Source organism: Tasmannia lanceolata, unplaced genomic scaffold (assembly GCF_043159265.1).
Source record: "Tasmannia lanceolata isolate RefF3 unplaced genomic scaffold, GAP_Taslan_0.1 ptg000019l, whole genome shotgun sequence".
In the NCBI taxonomy this organism is placed as follows: Eukaryota; Viridiplantae; Streptophyta; class Magnoliopsida; order Canellales; family Winteraceae; genus Tasmannia; species Tasmannia lanceolata.
The window spans coordinates 8,205,732-8,231,052 of NW_027518696.1; the positions used below are offsets into that span (position 1 = coordinate 8,205,732).

Sequence of the window (25,321 nt, forward strand, 5' to 3'; positions counted from 1 at the left end):
TGATAGAGAAGAAAGTATGGAGTTCTTTTGACGAGGTGGGGGAGGTCAAAATTAAGCCACACGACTCACATATTGTCTTTTATTATTTAAACAGATGTCAACAGGGGCGTCAACGGATCCACTCCGGATAGGATCTACCTATGTCAGAGTCACGATCCATTCAAATTCCTTATCAAATTCCTTATCAGTCGGATCGACTTTGGATTGTTCTTCGGATCCTACTTTCCACGTCACGATCACGATCCATTCTAATTCGGACCGGCCATCGGAGTGTCCTATTATGCCCCACTAATTAAGCTAAGTACACAATTAATTTTTTTATAAAAAGAGTTAGAATGCCAATCGACTTTTAGTGTGTCTGTATGCATTTTTTTCTAATAAATTCAAAATTTATTAAGGTTTAATCTATGAGTAAAATAATGCTTGTAAACAATAAAATTATTCTAAATTACATACACGAATATAATGTATAACTATTATCAAAGAATATGATGTATAACAATAACATTTAGTAATAAGAAAAAGATGAACTAATATGACATTCATGACAGCATATATATTCAATAGACTAGCATAATGAAAGCATAATGGTGGTGCTACGATTTTGAGGTGATTATGGAGTGGTGGCCGGGACTTAGAAGAGGTGGTGGAAATGGCGAATGGGGGGAGATCGTGGAGGGAATCGATGGTCAGAGGAGGAGTTCGAAATTTCTTCTTCTCCACGCTCTTTTTGAAATCTCACAGCAGAAGAAAAAAAAACCCTAAAACACAAGAGGTGAGAAGTCACTTTTGAGTCATGAAATCGCACTCCACTTCATTAATTAGAGGGTTTTGACGAAAATACCCTTCAGAGAATTATAAACGTTATTAAATTTTGGAGGGTATTTTGGTAAAACAATACGGATCGTGACTATCCAATCGATATCTGTTGCAAGCCCATATCCAATCCGAAAATTTTCAGATCCCACATTTGATGATCCAAAATAGAACCATAGATCCTATTGATATGTCTAGATCATGTTCATTAACGTTCAGATCCGGAGGATCCATCGGACTGTCTGGATCCATTGACACCCCTAGATGTCAAAAGTTATTATACTTCCCAAAAAGCTCTCATAAGCCAATTAAAAAAGAAAAGACAAGCTGAGTTTGTGCGATTATTAAAACATGGTGGGGCCAATTTCAGTAGCCTAGTTTATTCTCTATTTTGACATCAACACACACAATTAGACAATAAACATAAGATGAAGTGTCATTATCAAAACAAGCGAGTATGAATATTCTTTCTTTAAATCTATATTAAAAAGTGGGATTTGCTAGGGACCATCGCAGAAGGCATTTCGCGTCTGGGCAAGCATGTGAGAGCAGCCACCTTAGATGAATTAAATGAATAAGACAAAAATCTAGGCCTGTGTGGCTGCTCTCACATGCAACGACCCAAGCGCGAAATGCCTTCTGCGATGATCCCCAGCAAATACAGAAGCTTCCCTAAACAATAAATTTTCATTTTTCGATGACCCCAAAATGCCATGTTGATGTTCAGAAACTACCACCGTCCTCGTAAAATATGTCGTGTCAAATTAAGGGTAATATGGTCATTCAATCGGTTTCTTTACCACTTGTTGAGAAAAAACGAATAAATGCTGATTTATAAAAAATCAAAATTTTAGGACCAAAATACCTCTCAGTACATTTATTCTGCTTCCCTTCTTCTTTTTACAGTTCTACTTTTACCCTGTTTTTAACCTAGTTGAAGTGCTTCTTCTCCGGCGAAACCTACTATTTTCTTCGGCAATACGTAAGAAGGTAAGCCTGAAATCTCATTCTCCCTCTCTCTCTATATTTCTATTTTTTTTTTCGAAACTCCATCTAACATCATCTCCTTCTCTCTCTCTCTCTCTCTCTCTCTCTCTCTCTCTCTCTCATTTTTTAGGGTATTCAAAGGTTTTTTTTGCTTGAAATGCACAAAATTGGACCCATCAGCCTTCTGCCTCGTCAAATCTTTCTCAAAAAGGGTTTCGAGATCTCCCCCTCTTCTTCTCAACGCAAAAACAGGTACTCGAAGCCAAAACAGGATATTTGAAGCCAAAATTTACTTGGTCGAAGCCAAAAATTACTTGGTCGAAGTGAAAAATGTATTTCCTGTAACATTCGCCGTTGTGTTTTTCGTTTCGACTAAATTTTTTTAGGCTTCGAATAACTGGTTTTTTTGCTTCGACTAACATGTTTTTGACTAAGACTAAAACTTTTGAATTATAGTAACATTTGGAACTTTTTTCGTCTTTGAATTCCAGTAATAAATTTTAGCTTCGAGAAATATTTGTTGGCTTCGACTATTACGTTTTGGGCTTCGACAAACTTCTTTTTTCGCTTTGACTAACACGTTTTGGCTTCAACTAATTTTTTATTATCTTTGACTTCTTTTTTTGGCTTCAACTAACTTTTTTTTTGCTTCAACTAACTTTTTCTGGCTTTGAGTAATTTGTTTATTGGCATCGACTAGTTTTTTGGCTTAAGTAAAAAATTTTTTGGCTTCGACTAGACTATCATTTTTTGGATTCGACTATCATTTTTGGCTTCGAATAACTTTTTTTTTTGCTTCAACTAGCATTTTTTGGGCTTCAACTATCATTTTTGCCTTCAAATAACTTACATTTTGCTTCGAGTGCCTTGCTTTTTATTTTGGCTTCGACTATCACTTTGTGGGTTTGAGCTATCGATTTTGGATTCGAGTTACATTTTTTTAGCTTCAAGTAACCTATTTTTTGGCTATGAATAACTCGTGCGAGTACCATTTTGGCTTCCACTACCCTTTTGCCTAGTGAGAGCTCTTTGGGCAACTGATTTTGGCTACAACCACTAGAAAAGGGGAAATACTTACAAAGATAATGAGATTTTGGATATTTGGAGGAGGAAAAAGAAAACGAGAAAGGGGCGTCTCTAGAGAACTCCTTCTACCCTCTCAAGACAAATGAGCATATGCCGGAGAAATGAAGATGTTTCGCCGGAGAAGAAAGCTTCTATCGCCGGAAAATAAGTCGTTTCACACAAAAAGGGTCGGAGTAAAACCTAGAAATGAAATTGTAAAACTTGAAAGTAAAAGTAAAAAAGTGTAAAAATAAAGAAGAGAAAGATAAATTAAGGTTAGGGGTATTTTCGTCCTAAAAGTCATTTTTTTTAATAAAATAGCATTTCTTAGAGTTTTTTCAAAAGTTAACATTTTGTCTTCATTTTTTCAAATGTCCAGCATGTAACGGTAAATAACCCTTTTACCTAAAATAGAAAAGGTTGTCTGGATGGAATTTAATCTCGGCGGCGGACGGTCGAGAATGGATGATGATTCACAGATCTTGGGAGATGAGACGAACAACATCTGATTTTGTCAGATCTACGAACCAGATTCTCCCGATGTCGGTACTAATTTCCCCAAGGATGTGTCAGAGACCTTTTGAAGTGATGCATTGAGGGGCATGAGGGCATCTTGGTTCTAAGATCTACGGACCAGATTCTCCCTCTCCCATATGATGTATTCAAGGTTTGCTAGCGGCATCTTGGTTCTAAGATCTACGGACCAGATTCTCCCTCTCCCATACGATGTATTGAAGGTTTGCTAGGGTCCATGCAGAAGGCATTTCCCGGCTTGTCTGTCGCATGTCAGACTAGCCACCTCATGAATGAAGACAACATCTGGACCTTAGCAATTCTACTACACCGATTACATCATAGGATGATCCAAACCCTCCATTTGATAGGCCACAGGGTAAATAGGCTGTTTCCAAAAAAATCATATGTGGAGGATGACCCTAGCCTTTCGATTTATTGAGGATCTGCATATTATGGAAACCGCCTTAGATTGGAGGGCTGGGATAGGCTGTTTACAAATTTACGTAGGATGATCCTAGCCATTCGATTTATTGAGGATTTGCATATTATGGAATCCGCTTTAGACCGGAGGGCTGGGATCATCATACGAAAATGATTTTTGGATTACACCCTATTTACGTTGTGGCCCACCAAATGGACGGTTTGGATCATCTTATGGTATGGGTCGTACTTTTGAAAAATACTGAACTACAAGGGCTTACACCATGTAAAAACTCGACAAATGGAGTATTAGCAACAGTAAAAAAAAACTTTTATGCGGATAATTAAAATTACCGGCTGGGGATTTGCTTGCGTCCATCGCAAAAGGCATTTCGCGGATGGTTGTGCATTTGAGATCATCCCACGGTGCCGGCCATAGCGCCCTCATCAAAATCCAGTGATAACATTTCCCAAAATAAGAAACTGTTTGAATTTGCGGGTGACCTGCGGGTTGACCCTGCCCACCCGCGGGCCGCGCGGGTCACCTAAATTCTGACCTGCAAAAATGCGGGTCATTTCCTCACCCGACCCGTGTGACCCGCACCCACATCACCCGCGGGTTGACCTGGCCCGATCCACCCGTTTGCCAGGTCTAATTGCAGCCTTAGATACACTATAGCTGGGTGTCCCAAGTGATGAAAAGGGGCATATTTATCATTTCCCTCTAAAATCTGTTGCAAAAGTCAATTCTGTTGCACTTAATTATGTAGATTATCATTCCTCAAATCTAAAATCCCAAAATACTCGTCTCATTTTTTTTGAAGAATTCAAAAAATTCTCTCACAAAGCAACCTTGGGAAATTCTCTCAAAATTTTCTAAAAATTTCTCCCTGGGGAAAACCTTCTCTAAATCCAAAAATAAAATAAAAAATAAAATCAAAGAATGGGATTTGCTACTGTCCATCACAAGACATTTCTCGGCTGGTCTCTCGCACGTCAGACCAGCCACCTTGTGAATGGAGACAACAGTCCATTCACAAGGTGGCTGGTCTGATGTGCGACAGACCAGCCGTGAAATGCCTTTTGGGATGGACGCTAGCAATTCCCTCAAAGAATATATAAGTTTTTTTTTTTTAATCAAATTCCACTGATTTTAAGGAGAAAACAAAAATATTTTTAAATTGGTTTTCTTAAAATTAAAAGTTAAAATTCCATCATGATATTTGCACATCAAATCCTATTTAATCTCATGAATATGAACCATTAATCCCTTTTGATCTAACTGTTCATATTCACCTTGAGAAAAATGACAGTTTCACCCTCATTATTATCCGATTAGGTGAAACAAGTAGATTTCTAATTTTACCCCTTATTTCCATGAATTACACTTGATTTTTAACCTCATGACTCCCTAGTAGAAAAAAAACAAGAGTTAGATTTTGGCATCCTTGTAAATAACTTAGCCAAAACACCCCTTCCTAAGTCCAACAAATTTGGTATTAGACTACATTTTGATGCTACTACGCGCTGTCATTCCACACCAAAGCAAGAAGAAGACTTCCAAATGGTGTAAGAATTCCCACTCAGGGCATTTAAAGTTCAGTTTTTGGAGAGGATGTCAATGGTTTTAATTGCAGTTTTTACATAAAATTCTTTGTTTTGTTCAAAGTGTTTGCTGTTGTAAATTGTTTACATGTAAATTTTTGTTAGAAATCAATGAAAACCCCCATTTTGACTTAGTCAGGGCCTGTTTGGCAACAATGAAAATAAAATTCAAGCAATATTTGTTTACCCAAAGTGAAAGACGACTAGAGAGGGCTGGCCAGAGAGACTTGAGAAGGCTGTGAGTAAGGAGAGCATACGATGGTATCTTACACTAGCTAACCAAATATTCCATGAAATAGTTTTTCATGTTTGCCAAACACGCCTCTAATTGCTGATTTTTTACCCCTGAGGGCACGCGGAACCGAAGAAGCTCACAGACACTATGGTTCACTTTCTTTTAATTTAAACACTCTTCGGAACCTTGTGCGCAAAAGGCACAAGAGGCGACTGGAAAAATGATTATGGTAACTAAGTTGTCATTATGCACTCCTATTTAGGTAACTAAGTTGTCATTATTTGCTTATTTGTTATTTTTAAAAACTTTGTAGACATGCTTTGATGTTGTAATTATATGGTTTCTAGACCGAAGAATCAACCTATGAAATGAATTTCTCAACCATGTAGGTATTGAGCCCTTTCAACTTCAGCACCATGAAACATTTTCCATTTCAGTACATAAGAATGTTTGAGAGAGAGAGAGAGAGAGAGAGAGAGAGAGAGAGAGTTCAAATCTCTTACCCAAATGGAAGTTTAGTTTGTTCAAGTCTCTTTTCTTTTGAAGATCAAGCTTCTGTCCTCGGAGGAGTACATAGGAGAGCATTTGAAAGCTCCAGTGCTTCAATATAATAACATGATGATCACTCCTACTCAGTGAAAGCAGATGAGTCAGAGGCCTATATGCACCACAAACTGTCTAAGATCATCTTCCTTGCAATGAGTTTGTAATTGAAACAACACCTCCAGCTTCTGAAATTGGACTTGTCCGTATAAGAGAATCAGTAAAAGAAGGGTTAGGAGACATATGCAAGGCTTCGATCCTTCCTTCCAACATAAAATTATGAAAAGAAGGGTTAGGAGGCATTTGCAAGCCTTCAATGCTTCCTTCCAACATCTCCAACACCCTACTCATTGAAGGCCGATGCCTCGGCTCTTGCTGTGTACACCACAAACCAACCAACATCATCTTCTTTGCAATCTCCTCCTCTTCAACCGATTCAAATACTCCCACTTCTATATCTTCCCCTAGAATAAAACGTTTATAAATCCAGTCCGGTAAATAATGTAAACTGCAGGAAACTGTTCCTGCTGACACGACCTTTCTTCCTGAGGCCATTTCTAACAACATTATTCCAAAGCTAAAAACATCCGACTTATCAGAAACTTTTCCCAACATAAGTTCAGGTGCCAAATAACCCATAGTCCCTCTGACACAACTCAGAGAGACATTATAACTTGTTTGGCATATCTTAGCTAGCCCGAAATCGGAGATTCTTGGACAAAATTTTTCATCTAGAAGAATGTTTGATGGTTTTATGTCAAGATGAAAAATACTGATGCTACAACCACGGTGTAAGTACTCGAGTCCTCGAGCAATGCCAACTGCAACTTGGCATAGTTTACTCCACCCAAAAATATTTCTTAGCTCCCTGGTGTATATGAACTTATCAAGAGATCCGTTAGGCATAAACTCATAAATGAGTGCTCTTCTGGGCCCCTCTGAACAGAAACCAAGGAGACGAATGATATTAGCATGGCTAGTCCTCCCTATGCTGGCAACCTCTGTAATGAATTCATTTTCACCCTTCTTGGAGTCTCTCAGGACCTTAACAGCAACCAAACTGCTGCCGGGGAGTATCCCTTTGAACACACTACCAAAACCTCCTTCACCTATTTTATTCCTAAAGGAACTGGTCATGGTTTTGATCTCTGAATGCTTATATCTTTTTGGACCAAGGCATTGATAATTCTCTAGAAATGCATCCACACCATGAGCGTTCTTTGTTTTCTTCCTCCAAAAGAAAATTGGCGTGTTTGCAAAGAATTTCCTTCTGTAGAAAAAGAACAAGATTATAACCACTTTCCTTTATAATCAAACGGCCTTGAATTAATCCACATCTAAGCAAAAAAAAGAGCAAGTGATCAGTCATTAGTGGCAGGAATGAAAGGTTAAGCCGTGATAGTCTCCAAGTGTTTCAGAGGTTCTTTGTTATCAAATGTGATTTAGGAGTAAAAATGAGAAAATTGACAATTACTTGACAAACTCATGTAAAGGGCTCCATAAGATAAGGATATTATAACCAGTGAACAAATGCTTTGGTTTCCACAATTAAAGAATCTTGATAGGGTTGCAAATTTAATGTACAGGGACAGTTGGTTAAAAAAATTAATCTTCATGAAATGAATGGATTCTCTTTAAATTTTGGGAAAAAAATATAAATTTGCATAATAATACCGAATAAGATTCAGTAATTATACTACCTCAAAATAAAAATTATAGGGTCCGAAGCCATAGATTCACTTATATACTTCATTGGACTTCCTTGAAATTCAACAAGGAAATAGAAATAGAAAACAAATGATATTCTTTTTAAGTGCTAAATAAAGGAAATAACAAAGGGAGTAACGACTTTAACATCAATTACTTATTTTTGTATGATGGCTATCTGAAGAAATCAAGGACAACAATGCTTATAGCTCTGAAGCAGTATCTTCTGGATTAAAAAGCTTGCTCTGCGCATTAAAGTGAATTAACAAGAAATTTGAAGATTTATGCTAATTGATTTCAGAACATGTGAAAATTCTGGGATTACGATCAACAAAATTTCATTTTTTCTAGATTAAGTAGCTGCAGAAACTAGGATTGTGAAAACCAAATTCCATTGCTAGAGGACTCTAGATGTCATCGAGTGAAAGTCCTGAAGTGTTTTTTTGACTCTTATCGCCAAATTTCATACCACAGTTGTGCATTCTGGGACAAATTCCATTGGAGAACAAAACAGGCAGCCAACACGGAAAAGGGTCCAAAACAAAGTTAATGAATGAGCAAACATGTGGAATACTCTGATCTGTAGGCTTCATTGTTGATTTGCACCATACAGATCATATTTCATTCAATGCGTGCATAATGCTCCGATTTAAAACTTTGTAAATTAGAATGACTGATCCTTGAACCCAAGGTTGAAATTATGTTTTACTCTGTAGCTGAAAAGGAAGTCTTTGGTTCTGCTAAAATAAGCATTTCTAGGTTGTACTCTCTAAGCATGGAAAGGAGGGGAAAAGGAGGTCACTCTTATTAAGGCAGCTCTTGCAAATTTGACAGTATATTATGTCTCTACAAAATATCGGGCAAGGTAACGAACAAAACCGGAAAGCTCTGTTTGCCGTATTCGAAGCTTCATTGGAGAGAGAGGAAAGAGAGTAGAGAGAAGACATGAAAGAGTTGAATAGCTCTCCCACTCATAAAACATAACACACACACACACAGACACACACAGTGTGTGTGTGTGTGTGTTGCTAGGGTTACATGTGAATGTCAATAATACTCCTAATTGGGTATTTAAATTAGACTGTGTTACGCCCAAAATCGGTAACATATGAGACAGTGACGGGAGAGCTGAGCTGGCGAGTTCCGGTCGCTAAACTGGTTAGGAGAATATACTCTGCACGGATGAGCACCCGGTCAAAAGACCAACCCGGAGTCGTAACTCCGGACGGGCCCTTCGACACTCAAGTCAGTATTGGGCACAAATAAGGAAATCAAAGCTATGAATAATGATTTTTTGGGATTCCGTCCCTTACCTTGTCTTTATGAGGGCTATTTATAGTGAATGTTTGGGCATCAGATTACCCTTTTACCCCTTGGGACAAGTGTCAGTCTGTGGTTATGCAGGGTTTGTTTCTGGAAGCTTCTTTGGAGAGGAAATTACATTTTTACCCCTAGTCTCCTATGAGGGATGATTGCCCTATTTGCCCTCGCCAGCTGTCGCTTTATGAATGGGTAGTTCATTTTCTCCCCTATCAGGTGCCCCCCGATACCTCCGGTTGATTTTTAAGTTGATGAGCTGATGAGCACGGACTTACCGACAGATATAGGACTAGCTCTTCCCCAGGCTCGAGTTTTGACAATAACGGGGGCGATGTGAGGTATCGTTTCAGCTCTTCGAATGCCGTTTGTCATTCTGGAGTCCAGGGAGTCGTTTTGATACCTTTAATTGCGTTGAAGAAGGGGAGGCACCTTTCTGCCCACTTGGAGATAAAATGCCCAAGGGCAGCCACCATACCGGCTGTGCCTGTCATCAGTCCCCTACCCTTTGCGGTTTGGGGTATGGATATTCTGGGACCTTTCTCACCGGCTCCGAGCGGGCGTGAATTTGTAGTAATATCGATAGACTACTTTACAGAATGGGTCGACACCGGACCTTTGGCCAAAATTACCGAGCACAACATACAAACGTTCTTTTGGAAATCGATAGTTTGCCGGTTTGGAATTCCCCGAGTCTTGATCACCGACAATGGGAAGCAATTCGACAACAAGAAGTTCTGCAAATTCTGTTCGGATCTCAAAATCGAACATCGATTTACCTCGGTGGCTCACCCACAAACAAACGGTCAAATGGAAGTAACCAACATGATCCTCTTGCAGGGGATTAAGAAAAGATTAGATGGGAAAGGAGGGCAGTGGGCAGAAGAGTTATACCAAGTCCTATGGGCGTACCGCACAACGCCGCTTACCACTACTGGGGAATCCCCCTTCAACTTGACCTTTGGGACGGAGGCCGTAATTCCGGTAGACATCGGCGTCCCGATCCCACGAGTGAGCGGCTTCGATGAACAACTTAACAGAGACGAACTCTGCGCAAATCTTGATTTACTGGAAGAAATCAGCAAAAATTCCCATATCCGAGTTGCGGCCTATAAGCAGAGGATGTCCAACTATCACGACTCGAAGATCCGCCCCAAGGGGCACCGCGTGGGGGATCTAGTTCTAAGAAAGGCAGCGGTTTCACATCCCCGGAGCACATGCAAACTCTCTCCAACTTGGGAGGCCTACCGCGTCACTCAGATCATCAGGCCGGGCAACTACAAGATGGAAACCCTGGAAGAAAACCCTCTCCCTCACGCATGGAACTCCAAGAATCTGAGGAGATACTACTAGTAGCGGACACCATTCTCCTCGAAAAGCCACTGAACGAGTTGTAAACAAGGATTGTGAAATGAACATTGTAATCGTTTCGATCTTTACAATTAATGAAATTATCACTTTTCCAATTGACCTGTTTTGCAGACATTTATCTCTCTAATCATACGTATGGACAACTTGGTTCACCGCGGTTTCTCCCACCTGAGACTGGGATAATCTCCCGGTCAAAGATAAAAAACTGAGGTAGATAACCAAAATCTCTGGCAAAAGCATATCCGAGTCTTTCAGACTGGGTAATGCCAACCTGGTTCACCGCGGTTTCTCCCACCTGAGACTGGGATAATCTCCCGATCAGGGATAAAAAACCGAGGTAGATAACCAAAATCTCTAGCGAAAGTATATCCGAGTCTTTCAGACTGGGTAATACCAACCTGGTTCATCGCGGTTTCTCCCACATGAGACTGGGATAAACTCCCGGTCAGGGATAAAAAACCGAGGTAGATAACCAAAATCTCTGGCGAAAGTATATCTGAGTCTTTCAGACCGGGTAATGCCAACCTGGTTCACCGTGGTTTCTCCCACCTGAGACCAGGATAAACTTTCGATTGGGATCTAAAACCGAAAGTGACAGCAGAATAAGTGAATAAGGACGGGCTCAAACACTTCAAAAGATCTCCATTTCATTCCTAAATTTCAAAAAAGAAAGTACATTGGAACATCTTCGGAAGTGGTTCACCGCGGTTTCTCCCACTCAGATATACCCATCCCGACTTGTGGTGCTTCAAAGTGGCACATCTTCGGAACAACCTCAAGGTTGGATTCCGCCCGAGCTTCACCATCACTATATACATAAAGCCAATCAAAATCCTCCAAGAGTTCGGAGCCACCTGAGCAGGAGCAAGATTGTAAAAGGTCAAGACTTCGGCAACAAAAGGGTGGATGGGCAAGCGAAAGCCGACCTTCAGAGTCTCCTCGTAGATGCATCGATCAGTGCTAGGGTTGCACGCCCGATCTCCTTCTATAGCAATCCTCATGATGAACTCATTAGGGATACAAAATTTTACTCTAATGTAAGCAAGCCTATTCTCGTCCAATGTACTAGGCTCGTTGATGGAAACTATGTTGTAAGTAGGGTCAGCTTCCATGAAAGCTTGAGCGCGAACCTCCCGAGCTCTTCCTTCTGGACGTTCCTCATGATCGTCATGATCGTCATTGTCTTTGTCGTCATCACCTTCAATTTCTTCAGGGTTGTCAAGAAGCTCAGCTCCGTCGAGTGCATCCGGCCGCACACCCTCTTCGCCTAAATCTAGGATTTCCTCCTCGACCTCTACGTAAAGAATGATTCTTAGATCGGGACTGCGGTCCATGACTTCCTAAATGGCAACTCGTGCGAGGGGGGCTCGCTACTAGAAGGAAAAGTAAAAGGAAGAATTAAAAGAAGATTTTACCTACGGACGAAGTGCACAAACTTAAATTACCAAGCAAAAACAGTAAAAAAGAGATCTAATTGAGAAAATTTACCAAGTTTTGAAGAAAAGGAAAACCCCAAACTCAAAGCGGCCCTCCAAATCGGTAGAGGTAGTAGAATCCCAACAAGAAGAAAAAAGGTGAAATGAAGGAGAGTGAAAGGAAGGAAGGGATTTCCTCCCATTTATACACAAAACCCGATCGCACCGCTTCGATTCCTTGGACATAATTTAGCCATGTGTCATCACCATGGCGCCCGCATTAAATAAGCACGAAGTACGAAACGGCACGTCCTTCACCTCCTTGCCCCCAAAATTTCACAAAACGACAAAAACTACCAATGATGGTAGTTCGTCTGCGTCCAGATCGGATATTGTAGACACCCCCATTTTGCTGCGCTTTAAAAAGTGAAAGATTCGGTAGTATCATCGAGTCTTGAGTCCGTATTCAGCATTAGATTAGGCATCTATGCATTTTAGGGTAAATTTCACCTCATTATGGGAGTTTTGAAGTTGATTCGCGATCCTGAAGGTTTCTAGGGGGTTCCTTTGGCCTCTGGAAGATGAAAGTTTAAGTTTCCAAGCAAATGAAAAAAACCTGCTATTTTTAGAATTTTCAGGGTTTCCCTCATTTTTGCCTATTTTGAACTGTAGGGGTATTTTGGTCATTCCCGATGTGTCGCATTTGACCCCCGAGTTATATTTGAGAAATCTTGAGTGATTTTAGAAATTTTGAAAAAGCTGCTATTTTTAGAAACTCATGGGGCTTCCTCATTTTCATCATCTTATGGATATTTCAATCATTTCTCATATGTCCAAAACCATCTCGAGGGTACGGCTGATGGATTAGGAGTAATTTCGTAAGATTTGGGAAACCTGCTAAATTTAGATCTCTCAAGATTTTCTCTTAGTCTTGCACTTCGGGGTTATTTTAGACATTTTCAAACATATCATATTTAGTCCCTAAGTTGTGTCTAAGAAATCTTGAGTCCGTTCATAAATTTTCGAAAATCTGCTATTTTTAGAATTTCTCAAGGTTTTCCCTAGTCTCGCCAAATTCTAGCACCTCGGGGTAATTTGGTATTTTCCTGTGTAATTCTTTTGATCCCCGAAATATGTCTGAGAGATTATGAATGATTTCCTGAATTTTGGAAAACCTGCTAAATTTAGAATTTCTCAGGAGTTTCGCTTAATTTGAAAATTTTAAGTGTTGAGGGCATTTTGGGTATTTTCAGGGGATACCAAATGATCCTGTTTAATATTGCTCACCGAAAGGACCCAATTTTAAAAGTTTTTATTTTTGAAGTTTGACCACAAAGACTTTCCATTTTTAATTTTTCCCTTTAGGGGTGAACAAATCTGAGGGTATTTTGGTCGCATTTGGATGTCTAACAGTCAAATTGGGGAATTTTGGTCCGAAAAGTTGTTTTTCAAAAAAGATGGTCCGATCATGTGTGAGGGATGCATCATAAATGTCAAATGGGTTGGGTCCATATATAGAATGTTGAATTTAGAAAGATTTTATTGATTTTTTACGGAAAAACCCGAAACCCGTGTGAAGTGGCCCATTGGGCTAAAGCCCGCAAAGATAGAGCTCATATGGGTTCACCCATATGGGTCAACCACCATGGTAGGCGGCCCATATGGTTGACCCACATGAGTTGAGCACCCAACCTTGATGATGTCACAATGGTGACATCTTGTGACATCATATTTGTTAAAAGAATAAAAAAAGAATAAAAAATGAAAAGAAGGAAAGAAGGAAAAGAGGAATGATTGCTTAAAAAAGTTTTCTTCCAAAGAAGCAATGTGGAATGAGAATAGCATGTCTTGATTGCAAAGAGATTAAGATTGGAATAAAAACCAATTTGGAAACAAGAAAGAAAGAAAGCAAGAGGGGAAAATTGGAAACAAGCCAAAAAGGGAGCCCTCACATTGGAAATTACTATTTCTCTCTTAACCCTAGCTTTTTTATATAAAAATCAAAGCAAACAATCCTAGAAAAGATGGAAAAAAATCCAAATTCGTCATTTTTCTCTCTCCTCCCAAGAAATTTTTTTTCTCTCTCTTTAAGTGTGATCTCTCTATCAAGTGTTCTTCACACAAAAAGAATTCAAGAATTTCTTCTTTTTCTCCAAGGCATCACACAATCAAGAATTATTGGAGTGTTCTTTCTACCTTTTTTTTTAGCGTATAAAAGGGTTGGACAAAGCGTATATCTTGGATCACCAACTCTAGAGACAAGGATCGCGATCAACGGTAAGGATTCCTCATCTTTGTGAAGTAGAAAAAGCATGCTAGGGTTTTAATTTTGATGGATCAAATAAACGAGTTTTTCTTTGAAATTCCAGTATGTTATAGTATAGATTATGAGTTTTCAAAATCCAAAATTTGATCCAAAAATTAATTTTCCTCCATTTAAAAATGGTTTTCTTTTGTTTTTATTCAATATGGATTTAAATTAGATTATCAAAGCAAGTGTTTGAAAACATGGTTCTTTTTAAAATATGATATTTTTTGGGTTTTATATAAAATACAAAACTACTGGAAACTTAATTTCCAACCGCGGTTCAGCCGTTTTATTTTTCATTCTATTTTTCAAAGAATAACCTCGAAAAGGGTTATTTCGTGATGAATGGAGCCAAAAGTATATCAAATCATGTCCAAATTTAGTGAAAGTTTGTTTCCAGTAGTTTTACAAGGTTTTTAGATCACCCAAAAATTTTTATATTTTTTGGAGTTTATTTAATCGGATTATTAATTATTTTAAATTTCGGCTATTTTTAATAAATACCAAATCATTTTAAAAATTGATGAAACTTTCCAGAATTAAAGCCTAATAATAAATGATAGTTTCCATTGAAAAATATTTTTAAAAAAATATGGTTTTTACTGTTTTCTAATCGCTTCCCCATTTTACGTGCCATAATTCTTTTTCTTATTAAATTAATATATTTTCAAAAACTTTCTTTACAAACTAGTAACTTTGGTTACTGGAATGTTAGAGAAATATTTTCAATTAATTTTACAAAGATTTGATAAGGTTTTACAATTTATTTTAATAAACGGGTTTTAACGCCTAGAAAACAAATTGATCTCTTATATTTAAAAACCAATTTTATGGAGGAGATTTAAGTTTTAAGTTTTAAGTTTTAAAATTTTGGTAATAAATTCTATAATCTATTATATATCTACTGGAATTTTTCATTTGATTTTAGGATACCATTAGGTTTGCTTTTTAAGTAATTCTTTGGTTTCATCTGATTTTTGTGTGAATTTAAATGGGCATCAAATCGTCATAAAAATCCATGAAAGTCATACAATAGTTTAATCTCATGATTATATTTATACTGTAAGTGTTTAAGTTGATTTGAAATTGATATGCTATAGGTTGCTGTGTTAATCTATAATCTGATTTGGATTTTGAAAAATCGGGAATTGATATCAAATCTTAATGATAATTCATGAAAATTTTCCACTAAGCCACAATCATCCATATCTTGTTACTGGAGAATTGTCAACTAATTTGGAGTTCGATTGTTTAGGGTTACTGTGTATTCATAACAATCTGGTCTTAATGATATTAAATCACAATTTAATAGCAAATCAATACAAAAGTCAGTAAAAATCTTCAAAAACCTTAAGTTTTCATCATAAATGCAATCCCTAACTTTTTTGAAACAGAAACCTTAGGGTTCATAGATTGCCTTTGTAAATTGGCTATTCTGTGACAATTTAACTGCCGAGATCGCAACCGTAATCGTATACTAATTGCGATTAATCCTGCATAATTGGAGTGCGTAAATTATAGTATGATATTGGCTCCGAGGTCCACTGTCCACAGAAATCCTGAGAAATATGCCAGGCAATAAGATACTATAATTTACGTGCTAAATTATACAAGGGTTGAGAGCACAATTCCCTTCCATGGTTGCGATTCAAGGCTGAAGCTTGCGAACCATAGAGCCTTTGGTATTCCTTAGATGTTTAGGAACCGAAAATCCTTGAAATCTGAAAATAATTAACTTCAACAAATCGAATCAATTTACCTCATGTCTTTCGGAACCGTTGGATTGCGGTTTCCATCGTAAGAACCATTAGAGCCCTATTTAGGAACACTTACGTCATGTCGTGTCCTAGGTTTTAGGGAGTCCTAGAGTTAGGAGTCCAGCCTCATCACGTGCGTTTGCTATGGATAGCAACCGTGCCATAGATCTAGTTACACTAGTCACCTCACTTTTCTCATAGGACAAGCCTAGTTACCTAGGATGTAGGTTCACCTGCATTAGTCAAAGGGATGTCTTGCACTTAGATAGGACCATATAGCATCTTAGATGAAGTCCTAGGATAATAAAATCTTCAACTTGAATTAAATAATTTCTCTTAAAACTGTTGAAACAGTCAATCCAGTCTAGATCGGTGTCCTAGATGAGTTAGGCATAAGTAGCTTAGTTCAGGTGCACCGAACTACGTCGACTCTGATCCCAGTGAGGCTTGGGTACGTAGGCAGCTTGGATGCTTGATGGCATACCAATCACGAGTCGGCTCCACACATAAGTGGGATTTTGTACATTAATCCTTAAATTAAAAGTAATTAAATCACTTAGGACTTTCCATGAAATTAGAATTTTAGGAGAACTTTCACTTAGATTGAATTCAAACAAATTAAGAAAATAAAGATACACATTTAGGAATTACACTGAAATTAGATCTTAGGATGCATGTCACGTAGTTCGCACATTAATATAGAGTTAAATGAGCCATTTAAAAGAAATTCAAAAGAGTTAACTTTTGGAATTGAAGACCGATTATTGGGCAGGAATGGTGCATGTGGTGGTAACTCCACATACCTTCCATTCTCGTAACCAGGTAACGAGTCTAGATTTCTGGTCAATTATGGGTCCTAGATCCCTCATCTAGGTGGCGACTCTGTCACTCTCTTTTGTGTGGAATTCGGATTGCCTTAGTGATCCCAAGTTCACGGAAAAGATGAATTAAACCACACCTTGCTAGGTTCGGCGGCTTACCCCTACCCTTATGGGTACTTGGTTGCACGTTTGTTTGCACCATATGGCTTGGTTGCTGCCTGCTTGATTGGGTAATTAAAATCAATAATAAAAAGCACACGCCATTCGCGTGGGTACGAGAGACCAAGAGAGAGCGTGGCGGCTCGCGCCCCACCCCTCTCGTGGGATCGGGTCCCACAGATATAACCGATCTTAGCACCTTGCGTTTCGAAAAATGACAAAAACTACCAAGGATGGTAGTTCGTTCGCGTCCAGATCGGTCATAACCGATTTAAGCGCCTTGCATTTCAAAAAACAACAAAAACTACCAAGGATGGTAGTTCGTCCGTGTCCAGATCGGATATAACCGATCTTAGCGCCTTGCATTTCGAAAAGCGACAAAAACTACTAAGGATGGTAGTTCGTCCGCGTCCAGATCGGCCATAACCGATCTTAGCGCCTTGCATTTCAGAAAACGACAAAAGCTATCAAGGATGGTAGTTTGTTCGCGCCCAGATCGGATATAACCGATCTTAGCGCCTTGCGTTTCAAAAAATGACAAAAACTACCAGCGATGGTAGTTCGTCTGTGTCCAGATCGACCAAAACCGATCTTAGCGCTTTGCGTCTCGAAAAACGACAAAACTACCAGCGATGCTAGTTCTTCCGCGTCCAGATAGGCCATAACCGATCTTAGCGCCTCACGTTTCACAAAACGATGAAAACTACCAGCGATGGTAGTTCGTTCGCGTCCAGATCAGCCATAACTGATCTAAACGCCTCACGTTTCAGGAAACGACAAAAACTACCAACGATGGTAGTTCGTCCGCGTCCAAATCGGCCATAACCGATCTAAATGCCTCACGTTTCAGAAAATGACAAAAACTACCAGCGATGGTAGTTCGTTCGCGTCCAGATCGGCCATAACCGATCTAAACGCCTCACGTTTCAGGAAACGACAAAAACTACCGGGGATGGTAGTTCGTCTGTGTCCAAGTCGGTTATAACCGATCTAAGCGCCTTGCATTTCAGAAAATGACAAAACCACCAGAACATCATCGTTCGTCCGAATTTAGATCGGACATAACCGATCTCAAACGAGCCGAGCTGCCACTCCAAATCTTTTATTTTATTATTATGAGCTTCCTTCCCCAGCTTAAAAATCAACCTGAGGAATCGGGGGGCACCTGATAGGGGAGAAAATGAACTACCCATTCATAAAGCGACAGTTGGAGGGGGCAAATAGGGCAATCATCCCTCAAAGGAGACTAGGGGTTAAAATGTAATCTCCTCTCCAAAGAAGCTTCCAGAAATAAACCCTGCCTAACCATAGACTGACACCTGTCCCAAGGGGTAAAAGGGTAATCTGATGCCCAAACATTCACTATAAATAGCCCTCATAAAGACAAGGTAAGGGACGGCATCCCAAAAAAATCACTATTTATAGCTTTGATTTCCTTATTTGTGCTCAATACTGACTTGAGTGTCGAAGGGCCCGTCCGGAGTTATGAATCCGGGTTGGTCTTCTGACCTGGTGCTCATCCGTGCAGGGTATATTCTCCTAACCAGTTAAGGACCGGAACTCGCCAGCTCAGCTCTCCCGTCACGGTCTCATCTGTTACCAATTTCGGGCGTAACACACTACTTCATCTAACACTCCCCCTCGGAGTGTATATGTCATACAACCCCAGCTTGACACACATATCCTTCAACTTCTTGTGGGACATCTTGTCCCCCTATTCTGATTATTAATAAAGTTATTCAGTTACCTTTTAAAAAAAAATGGTTTGGTAAATATGTCGTCTGGTCTCTTGATCTAGTGAAAACAATACGTACTCCTTTTTTAATCTTCTCACGAATGAAGTGGCAATCCACCTCAATATGCTTCATCCTCTCATGAAAGACTGGATTGGAAGCAATACGAACAGTGCCCTTGTTATCACGATATAATGATGCTGGAGATGAGGACGGCAAGCCAATATTAGATAGAAACGACCTAAACCAGGTCAGTTCCCCACATTTATGAGCCAGAGCACGATATTATGTTTCGGCACTGGACCTAGCCACCACATCCTAACTTTTTTTCAGAGAAGCAGGATTCGTACCTGGAGTTGGGGATTCGCGAATCCCCGAATCGCGAATCCGAACCGTGATTCGATTTGAATCCCCGATTCTGGGGAACCCCGATTCCCAATTTATGAAAACCCTGATTCCGACTTTATAGGAACCCCAATTCCCAGGCGATTCCCTGCGAATCCCTATTGAATCCCAACTCCCCAACGACTCTCAGTGATTCCCCGGCGAATCTCCGGCGATTCCCCGTCGACTCTCTGGCAAACCCACCATTCCCGCTTCCAACCATCCCAGGAGCGATTCCCGCTTTCGAATCCCGAATCGAATCCCGCTTTCGATTCCCGCCTTGGCAACCTTGCTTTTTTTTACTTTTCCAAGAGACTAAGTTCTGTCCTCATATGATTGTACCGTTTGAAGAATAAACCTCTACCATGAGCTTTCTTTAAATATCTCAGAATCTGAAGAACTGCTGCCTAATGGGAGGTACATGGGGAGTTCATGAACGGACTCGCTACACCAACTACAAATAAGATATCTGGACGAGTCACGGTCAAATAGATCAATTGCCAAGTAATATCTTGTATCCTTATCTTCTTGGATCCTCTAACAAATCCCCTTAATCAAGGTGGAACTTAACATTAGGATCCATGGGGACCTCAGCTAGTTTCAACCCCAATGATCCTATCTCTAATATATCCAAGACATATTTTTCTGAGATAGTGATAATCCACCACGTGAATAAGCAACTTCAACTCCAAGGGAGGGGGTGGGCGGAGGTTTCACAGGGGGAAGAGAGGGTGGCAGCCAATGAAAGAAGGTGGGGAGGGGGGCGAAGGCCAATTGAAGAAGAAGATCGAGGGAGGGGGGGGGGGGGGGGGTAAGGGTAGCTCTACACCAGGGAAAACTGAAATAGGGTTTTCGATTTTCCCCTCTTTTTTTTTTATTCTTCGCTTCTTCAACCCTGATCAGAGCTGTAGCTCTGATACCGCGTTCACAGTTCACAGATTCATTGGAGAGAGGAAAAAGAGAACAGAAGAGAGAGTTAAATAGCTTGTTACATATGAAATGTCAAGAATACCGCTAATTGGGTATGTAAATTACACGGCTTCATCTAACAAGCTCCATAGGGATTTGTTATGGGAAGGTGGGAAAGAGGCCATAAGTTCAAACATCTTATGAATTCAGTGTGTAGAACTAAGGAAGCCGGATTCTTCCCTGGGAGTGGGGAACCGCGATTCCCCGGTTTGCGAATCCGAAAAGGGAATCTTTTCGAATCCCCAAAAACAGGGAATCCAGGTTCGGATTCGCCGGAAAATCCGATTCTTTATGATTCTCCGGAAACGCGATTCTTAGTTTTGGGAACCACGGTTTAATGTTATGTGAAATGAAATTTTCCTGCGACTCCCCGATGATTCTCCGGAGATTCTTTGGCGATTCCCAACTCCCCAGCGATTCCTCGACGAATCTCCGGTGACTCTCCTGCGACTTCAAGTTTCCCGCTTCTGACCATTCTGGGAGCCTTCGATTCCCGCTCTGGCAACCTTGTGTAGAACTCCAGATTAAAAAACTCTGAATTGAAAAGCTTCAAAATTAGAAGCTGCTTACAAGGTATAAGAACCACTGAGGAAGAGGATTTGTGTAGGTTGATTGTTGAGGGAGATTCGCTCAATGTTATCAGATGGATGGATGGTAGCCACCCCCACCCATGGAGATTTGCAGACACATCAGATGAGATCCACGAACGAGTGACAGATTTTTATGTATGCTTCCAGCACGTGAAGACAGTGATGAATAGTGATGCAAACAGGTTGGCCCCGACAGATGTTTGTAGAAAAACTATGGAGACCTTTGATAATCTTCCCCGTGAGGACATTGTTTCTTTATTTTTTCCATTTTTGCTTTCTGATTTTTCTTTGTTTCGAGTATCTCAGTTGGTCAGTGTATCCCTTCTCTTTCTTTGTTGCAATAAAGATTTCTTTACCATTAAAAAAAAAGACCGCAGATAAAAAAAAGGGAGATGATATTTTCACTCCCCCCTGCATTACGTGCACCCCCCCCTTATAACCTGATTTGATGTGAAAAGTGTGAAACTTTATGTCAAATCACGTTATAAGGGGACCGTGCAAGTAATGCAGGGGGGGTGAAAATATCATCACCCTAAAAAAAGCAAGGGGGCCTTGGAATTGGAAGAATAGGATTGAGGTATAAATCCTTGTTAGGGAAATGGTTCTAGATATACGAGGACGAGAAGGCACTATGGCATGAAGTCATCACAAATAAGTATAGGTAGGGTTGAGGCGATTGAGAATGTAGGAACCTTGGGTTAGGAAAAGGTTCGGGCGCATGAAAGTCTATTTGTATGTCTAAACCCTTTCTTAAACCTTTCATTATATTTAGAGTGGGGAGAGGAGAGGGGATTCATTTTTGGGTAGATCTATGGTTAGGCGAGTCCTTGTTGTGCCATGCTTTTCCGGATCTATTTCAGTTAGCTACCGATAGAGAGGCAAAGATGAGCAACTGCATGGAGAGAGAGGGGCTTGGTGAGGTGGTATGGGATATTAGACTTATGAGAAAACTTAAATATAATGAGGTAGTTAGATTCTCTTCATTGTTAGGTCTCCTTTCGGCCCATTATTATTCACCTTCATATTTAGACCTTCGAGTTTGGACCCCTATCACTTCCGGCTCCTTTTTTGTTGGCTCTTTATTTAACAGTTTATCAAGCTTCAAAGCAGATCTAACTATTCTAACATTTGGCAATCAGTGGCAGCGCCTCATGTGACTAGGCAATGGCTATATTGAATGACGAGGAGATTTAAATAAAGAGGAGGAAAATTCAAAGTCGCGACCAGGTTTGACCAATGAAGAATATGACGAATGACAGCAATACATCACCTCTAGGCAGATGAGAAGAAACAAAATCAGTGGGGTGGAAACCCAATCCGAAAAACCTTTGGGTTTTTAAGTCTTCACAATGATCGGGGCTGTCTAGTTCGTTGGGGGTTTTTAGTTGGATGGCTTTATCTAGTATGTCTTTAGCCTTTTCAGTAGCTTCTTTTCTTTAGCCTTTTGGTCTAATTTTTTCCGTTTTAAATAAATTATGGCTCTGGCCTGGGGTTACTGCTAATTCTCATGATGCTAAAGAAAGGTACTTCAAAACTTAAATCAACGACGCAAGTGCAGCATACCTAGTAGGAGCTCTCTGTTCCTGGTTCCTATTTCCTTCGTTAATCTCCATCGCCTGTGTGAAATCTTGCACCGGCTGCTGGTGCCGCTGGTTCTGCCGATCCTGGTGATAGCTTCTAAATTCATTTTCCTCGACGACGTCTTCTCCTAAAATGATATTACTAGCTTGGGGCCTTTCTTCATCCAAAATAAGATTTTCTGTTTCAATTTCCAGCACTTGCTCTTCTTCTTTCACCACTGTCGACAGCTCCTCCTCCTCCACTCCTTGAAGAAACGTTGCATTCATTATTAATGAACTAGTTGCATTCATTATTAATGATCTAGTGAGCATGCCTCCAAACTCCAAATTACCTAAGCAAAAGAAGAAGAAAAATAACATGTGAGAAGCTGAAAGATCCTGTTCATGTGCCTGTACAAATGAGCATTCTAAGCTGCTTTGAGTTGCTGACTTACCATTATTCTTGCTCGATCTGATTTTCTCGCTATTTTCTAGCCTTTTGTTCATTGCTTCTACAATAGTAACTCGCCTTGGTCGTAGGTGAGAGGAAGCCTCTATGACAAGCTGATTGGTTCCATCTTTCACATGAATTGCAGGACAGCTGTGAACATGCTTTGCTTGACTACTCTCACCCTCTACATAATTTTCAACAGAAGTCTTAGATCCCATACATTGCTCTTGTGGATGTCCATCTCCCTTAATTGCGGAATTCGAATTCTCCGGGCTAGATTTTACTGTCTTCTCCTGAGAATCATCTGTTACTACGTTACTTGGATTGAACTTACAGATTCTTGTGGAATGCCCTTGCTGGCAGCAGTTCGAGCAGTACGAAGGTAGATTCTCATAGTGTATATCTTGCCAAAACCCTTCTCCTTCAATTCCAATCCACACTCGATGAGGGAGCTCCATCAAAAGACTGACTTCCACACAAACTCGTGCAACATTGGTTCGAGATAGTATCCGCGTCGGACCATCAATTGCGAGAGCTCTTCCAACTACAGATGCTATGGAGAACAAGACATCCTCTTGGAAGAAAACCACGTTGAGGAAAGGGAGCGCAATCCAAACAGCAGCCGAAGAAGGTTCTTCTTGTTTGGGTCGAAATTGAGGAGTCCATTTAAAAATCTTCATCAGCTGACCTTTAACCCACCATCTATTTCTGACCCATATTCGTATCATGTCAAATTCGTTGTCTAATCTAATGAAAACATGGTGATGATCTAGTAAGGTAATGGAACAACTGCCTTTGAGTTTCCAACACCTAGCAACCCATTCTCTGATACGGGCCAAGCCCGGCCGTGAACGGGGAAACTTCCCCACAAGGCAGTATTTGAACTTCTCAGCATTTGAAGTAATAACAGATTCCTTGAAGTATATGGCAGGCTCACCTCTGTAAACAGAAACATTTGGAGGATTGTGGGCTGCATTCCCCTCTGTTGTTTTCTGATATGCATTGCTTTGATTCATAAGGGCTTCTGCATAGGAGAAACGGAGTCGATTAACTGAAGGATTTGGATCATTAGGAAGATGAGAAACATTCTTGGGGATATGGGCTGCAGTTTTCATCTGATCCTGCATTCTTTTCTGATACCCATTTCTTGAATTGCTGTGGTGGGTATTGAGAATTGGTCGATTTGTTGAACGCTTTGTATCACTGGCTATAGAAGGAATAGATTTTGCAATAGGATTATTGGAGCTTGTTGAACACTTTGTATGATTGGGTAGAGAATGAATAGGTTTTGCAATAGGATGATTGGAGCTTGTAATCTGTTGTTGTTCAGAGATAGAGGGGTTGGGATTGTTGTAGGTATGAGCAGTGTTGTTTTGGGAATAGAAGGTTCGATTCACCCAATCCTTGGTGGACTCCTTTCTATTCTCAACGGCGATGGGTTTCCACTGCAATCTCTTATTCTCTCTTTGTGGGATTCTCTTGGGGGATTTACGAGTTCCATGAACTTCCTCCATAGCAAAATACTAGCACCATACTCTGTTTACAAAACCCATTTGCTCTTTTAAAGAAGCAGATGAGATCCCGTTTTATAGGTAAAAACTGGTGATGGTTCAAAGTGGGTGAAAAACCTACGCGTAGAAGCCCAAGGACAGCGCTAAGAAGTTTCCATGAGGACTTTGGATAACTTTTACACAGAGGTTTGGTCTTTCGCCATTGATTTCATTTCGAGGAAACTGTCAACCGTTGCAAATAAAATAAAATAATACGATTAGGAAGATGCATCGAGTACAAACCGTTGAAGAATTCCAACCAACTCAAAAAGACTACAAAGGATGCCAAGCTACAACGACGAACGCTTGCACCAATGGATATCTGTTGCAAGCCCTTATCCAATCCGAAAATTTTCAGATCCCACATTTTCAGATCCAAAATAGGCCCATGGATCCTATTGATATGTCTAGATCCTGTTCATTAATGTTCAGATCCGGATCCATCGGACTGTCTGGATCCATTGACACCCCTAGATGTCAAAAGTTATTACACTTCCCAAAAAGCTCTCATAAGCCAATTAAAAAAAGAAAAGACAAGCTGAGTTTGTGTCATTATTAAAACATGGTGGGGCCAATTGCAGTAGCCTAGTTTATTCTCTATTTTGACTAGACCTGGCAAACGGGTGGGTCGGGCCAGGTCAACTCGCGGGTATGTGGGTGTGGGTCACACGGGTCGGGTCAGGAGATGACCCGCATTTTTGCGGGTCAGAATTTTGGTGACCCGCGCGGGCCGCGGGTCAACCCGCGGGTCACCCGCAAATTCCAACAGTAGTTTATTTTGGAAAATATTATCACTGGATTTTGATGAGGGGGGTATGGCCGGCACCGTGGAATGATCCAAACCGTCCATTAGATGGCCCACTGCTTAAATAGGTTGTGCCCCAAAAATCATTTCAATAGGTTGATCCTAACCCTCCGATCTATAAAGGGTTAGGATCAAGTGATCAACCCTCTAACATTCAAATCGGAGGGTTGGGATCAACCTATGGTGCTAGCCACAACCTATTTATATTCTATGGTGCCAGTCATAACCTATTTAGGCA

General features: G+C 40.2%; 1 protein-coding gene across 1 annotated transcript; it reads right to left on the minus strand.

The window, feature by feature from the left end:
• Window positions 1–6,008: 6,008 nt before the first annotated feature.
• On the minus strand, window positions 6,009–24,601 carry LOC143852845 (uncharacterized). Its single transcript, XM_077362468.1, has 3 exons — window positions 22,733–24,601; window positions 22,282–22,630; window positions 6,009–7,457 (listed from the first exon to the last, which is right to left on the minus strand). The coding sequence occupies exons 1-3, from the start codon at window positions 24,240–24,242 to the stop codon at window positions 6,329–6,331; spliced, it is 2,988 nt and encodes a 995-aa protein (XP_077218583.1). The 5' UTR covers window positions 24,243–24,601; the 3' UTR covers window positions 6,009–6,328.
• Between the last annotated feature and the right edge of the window lie 720 nt (window positions 24,602–25,321).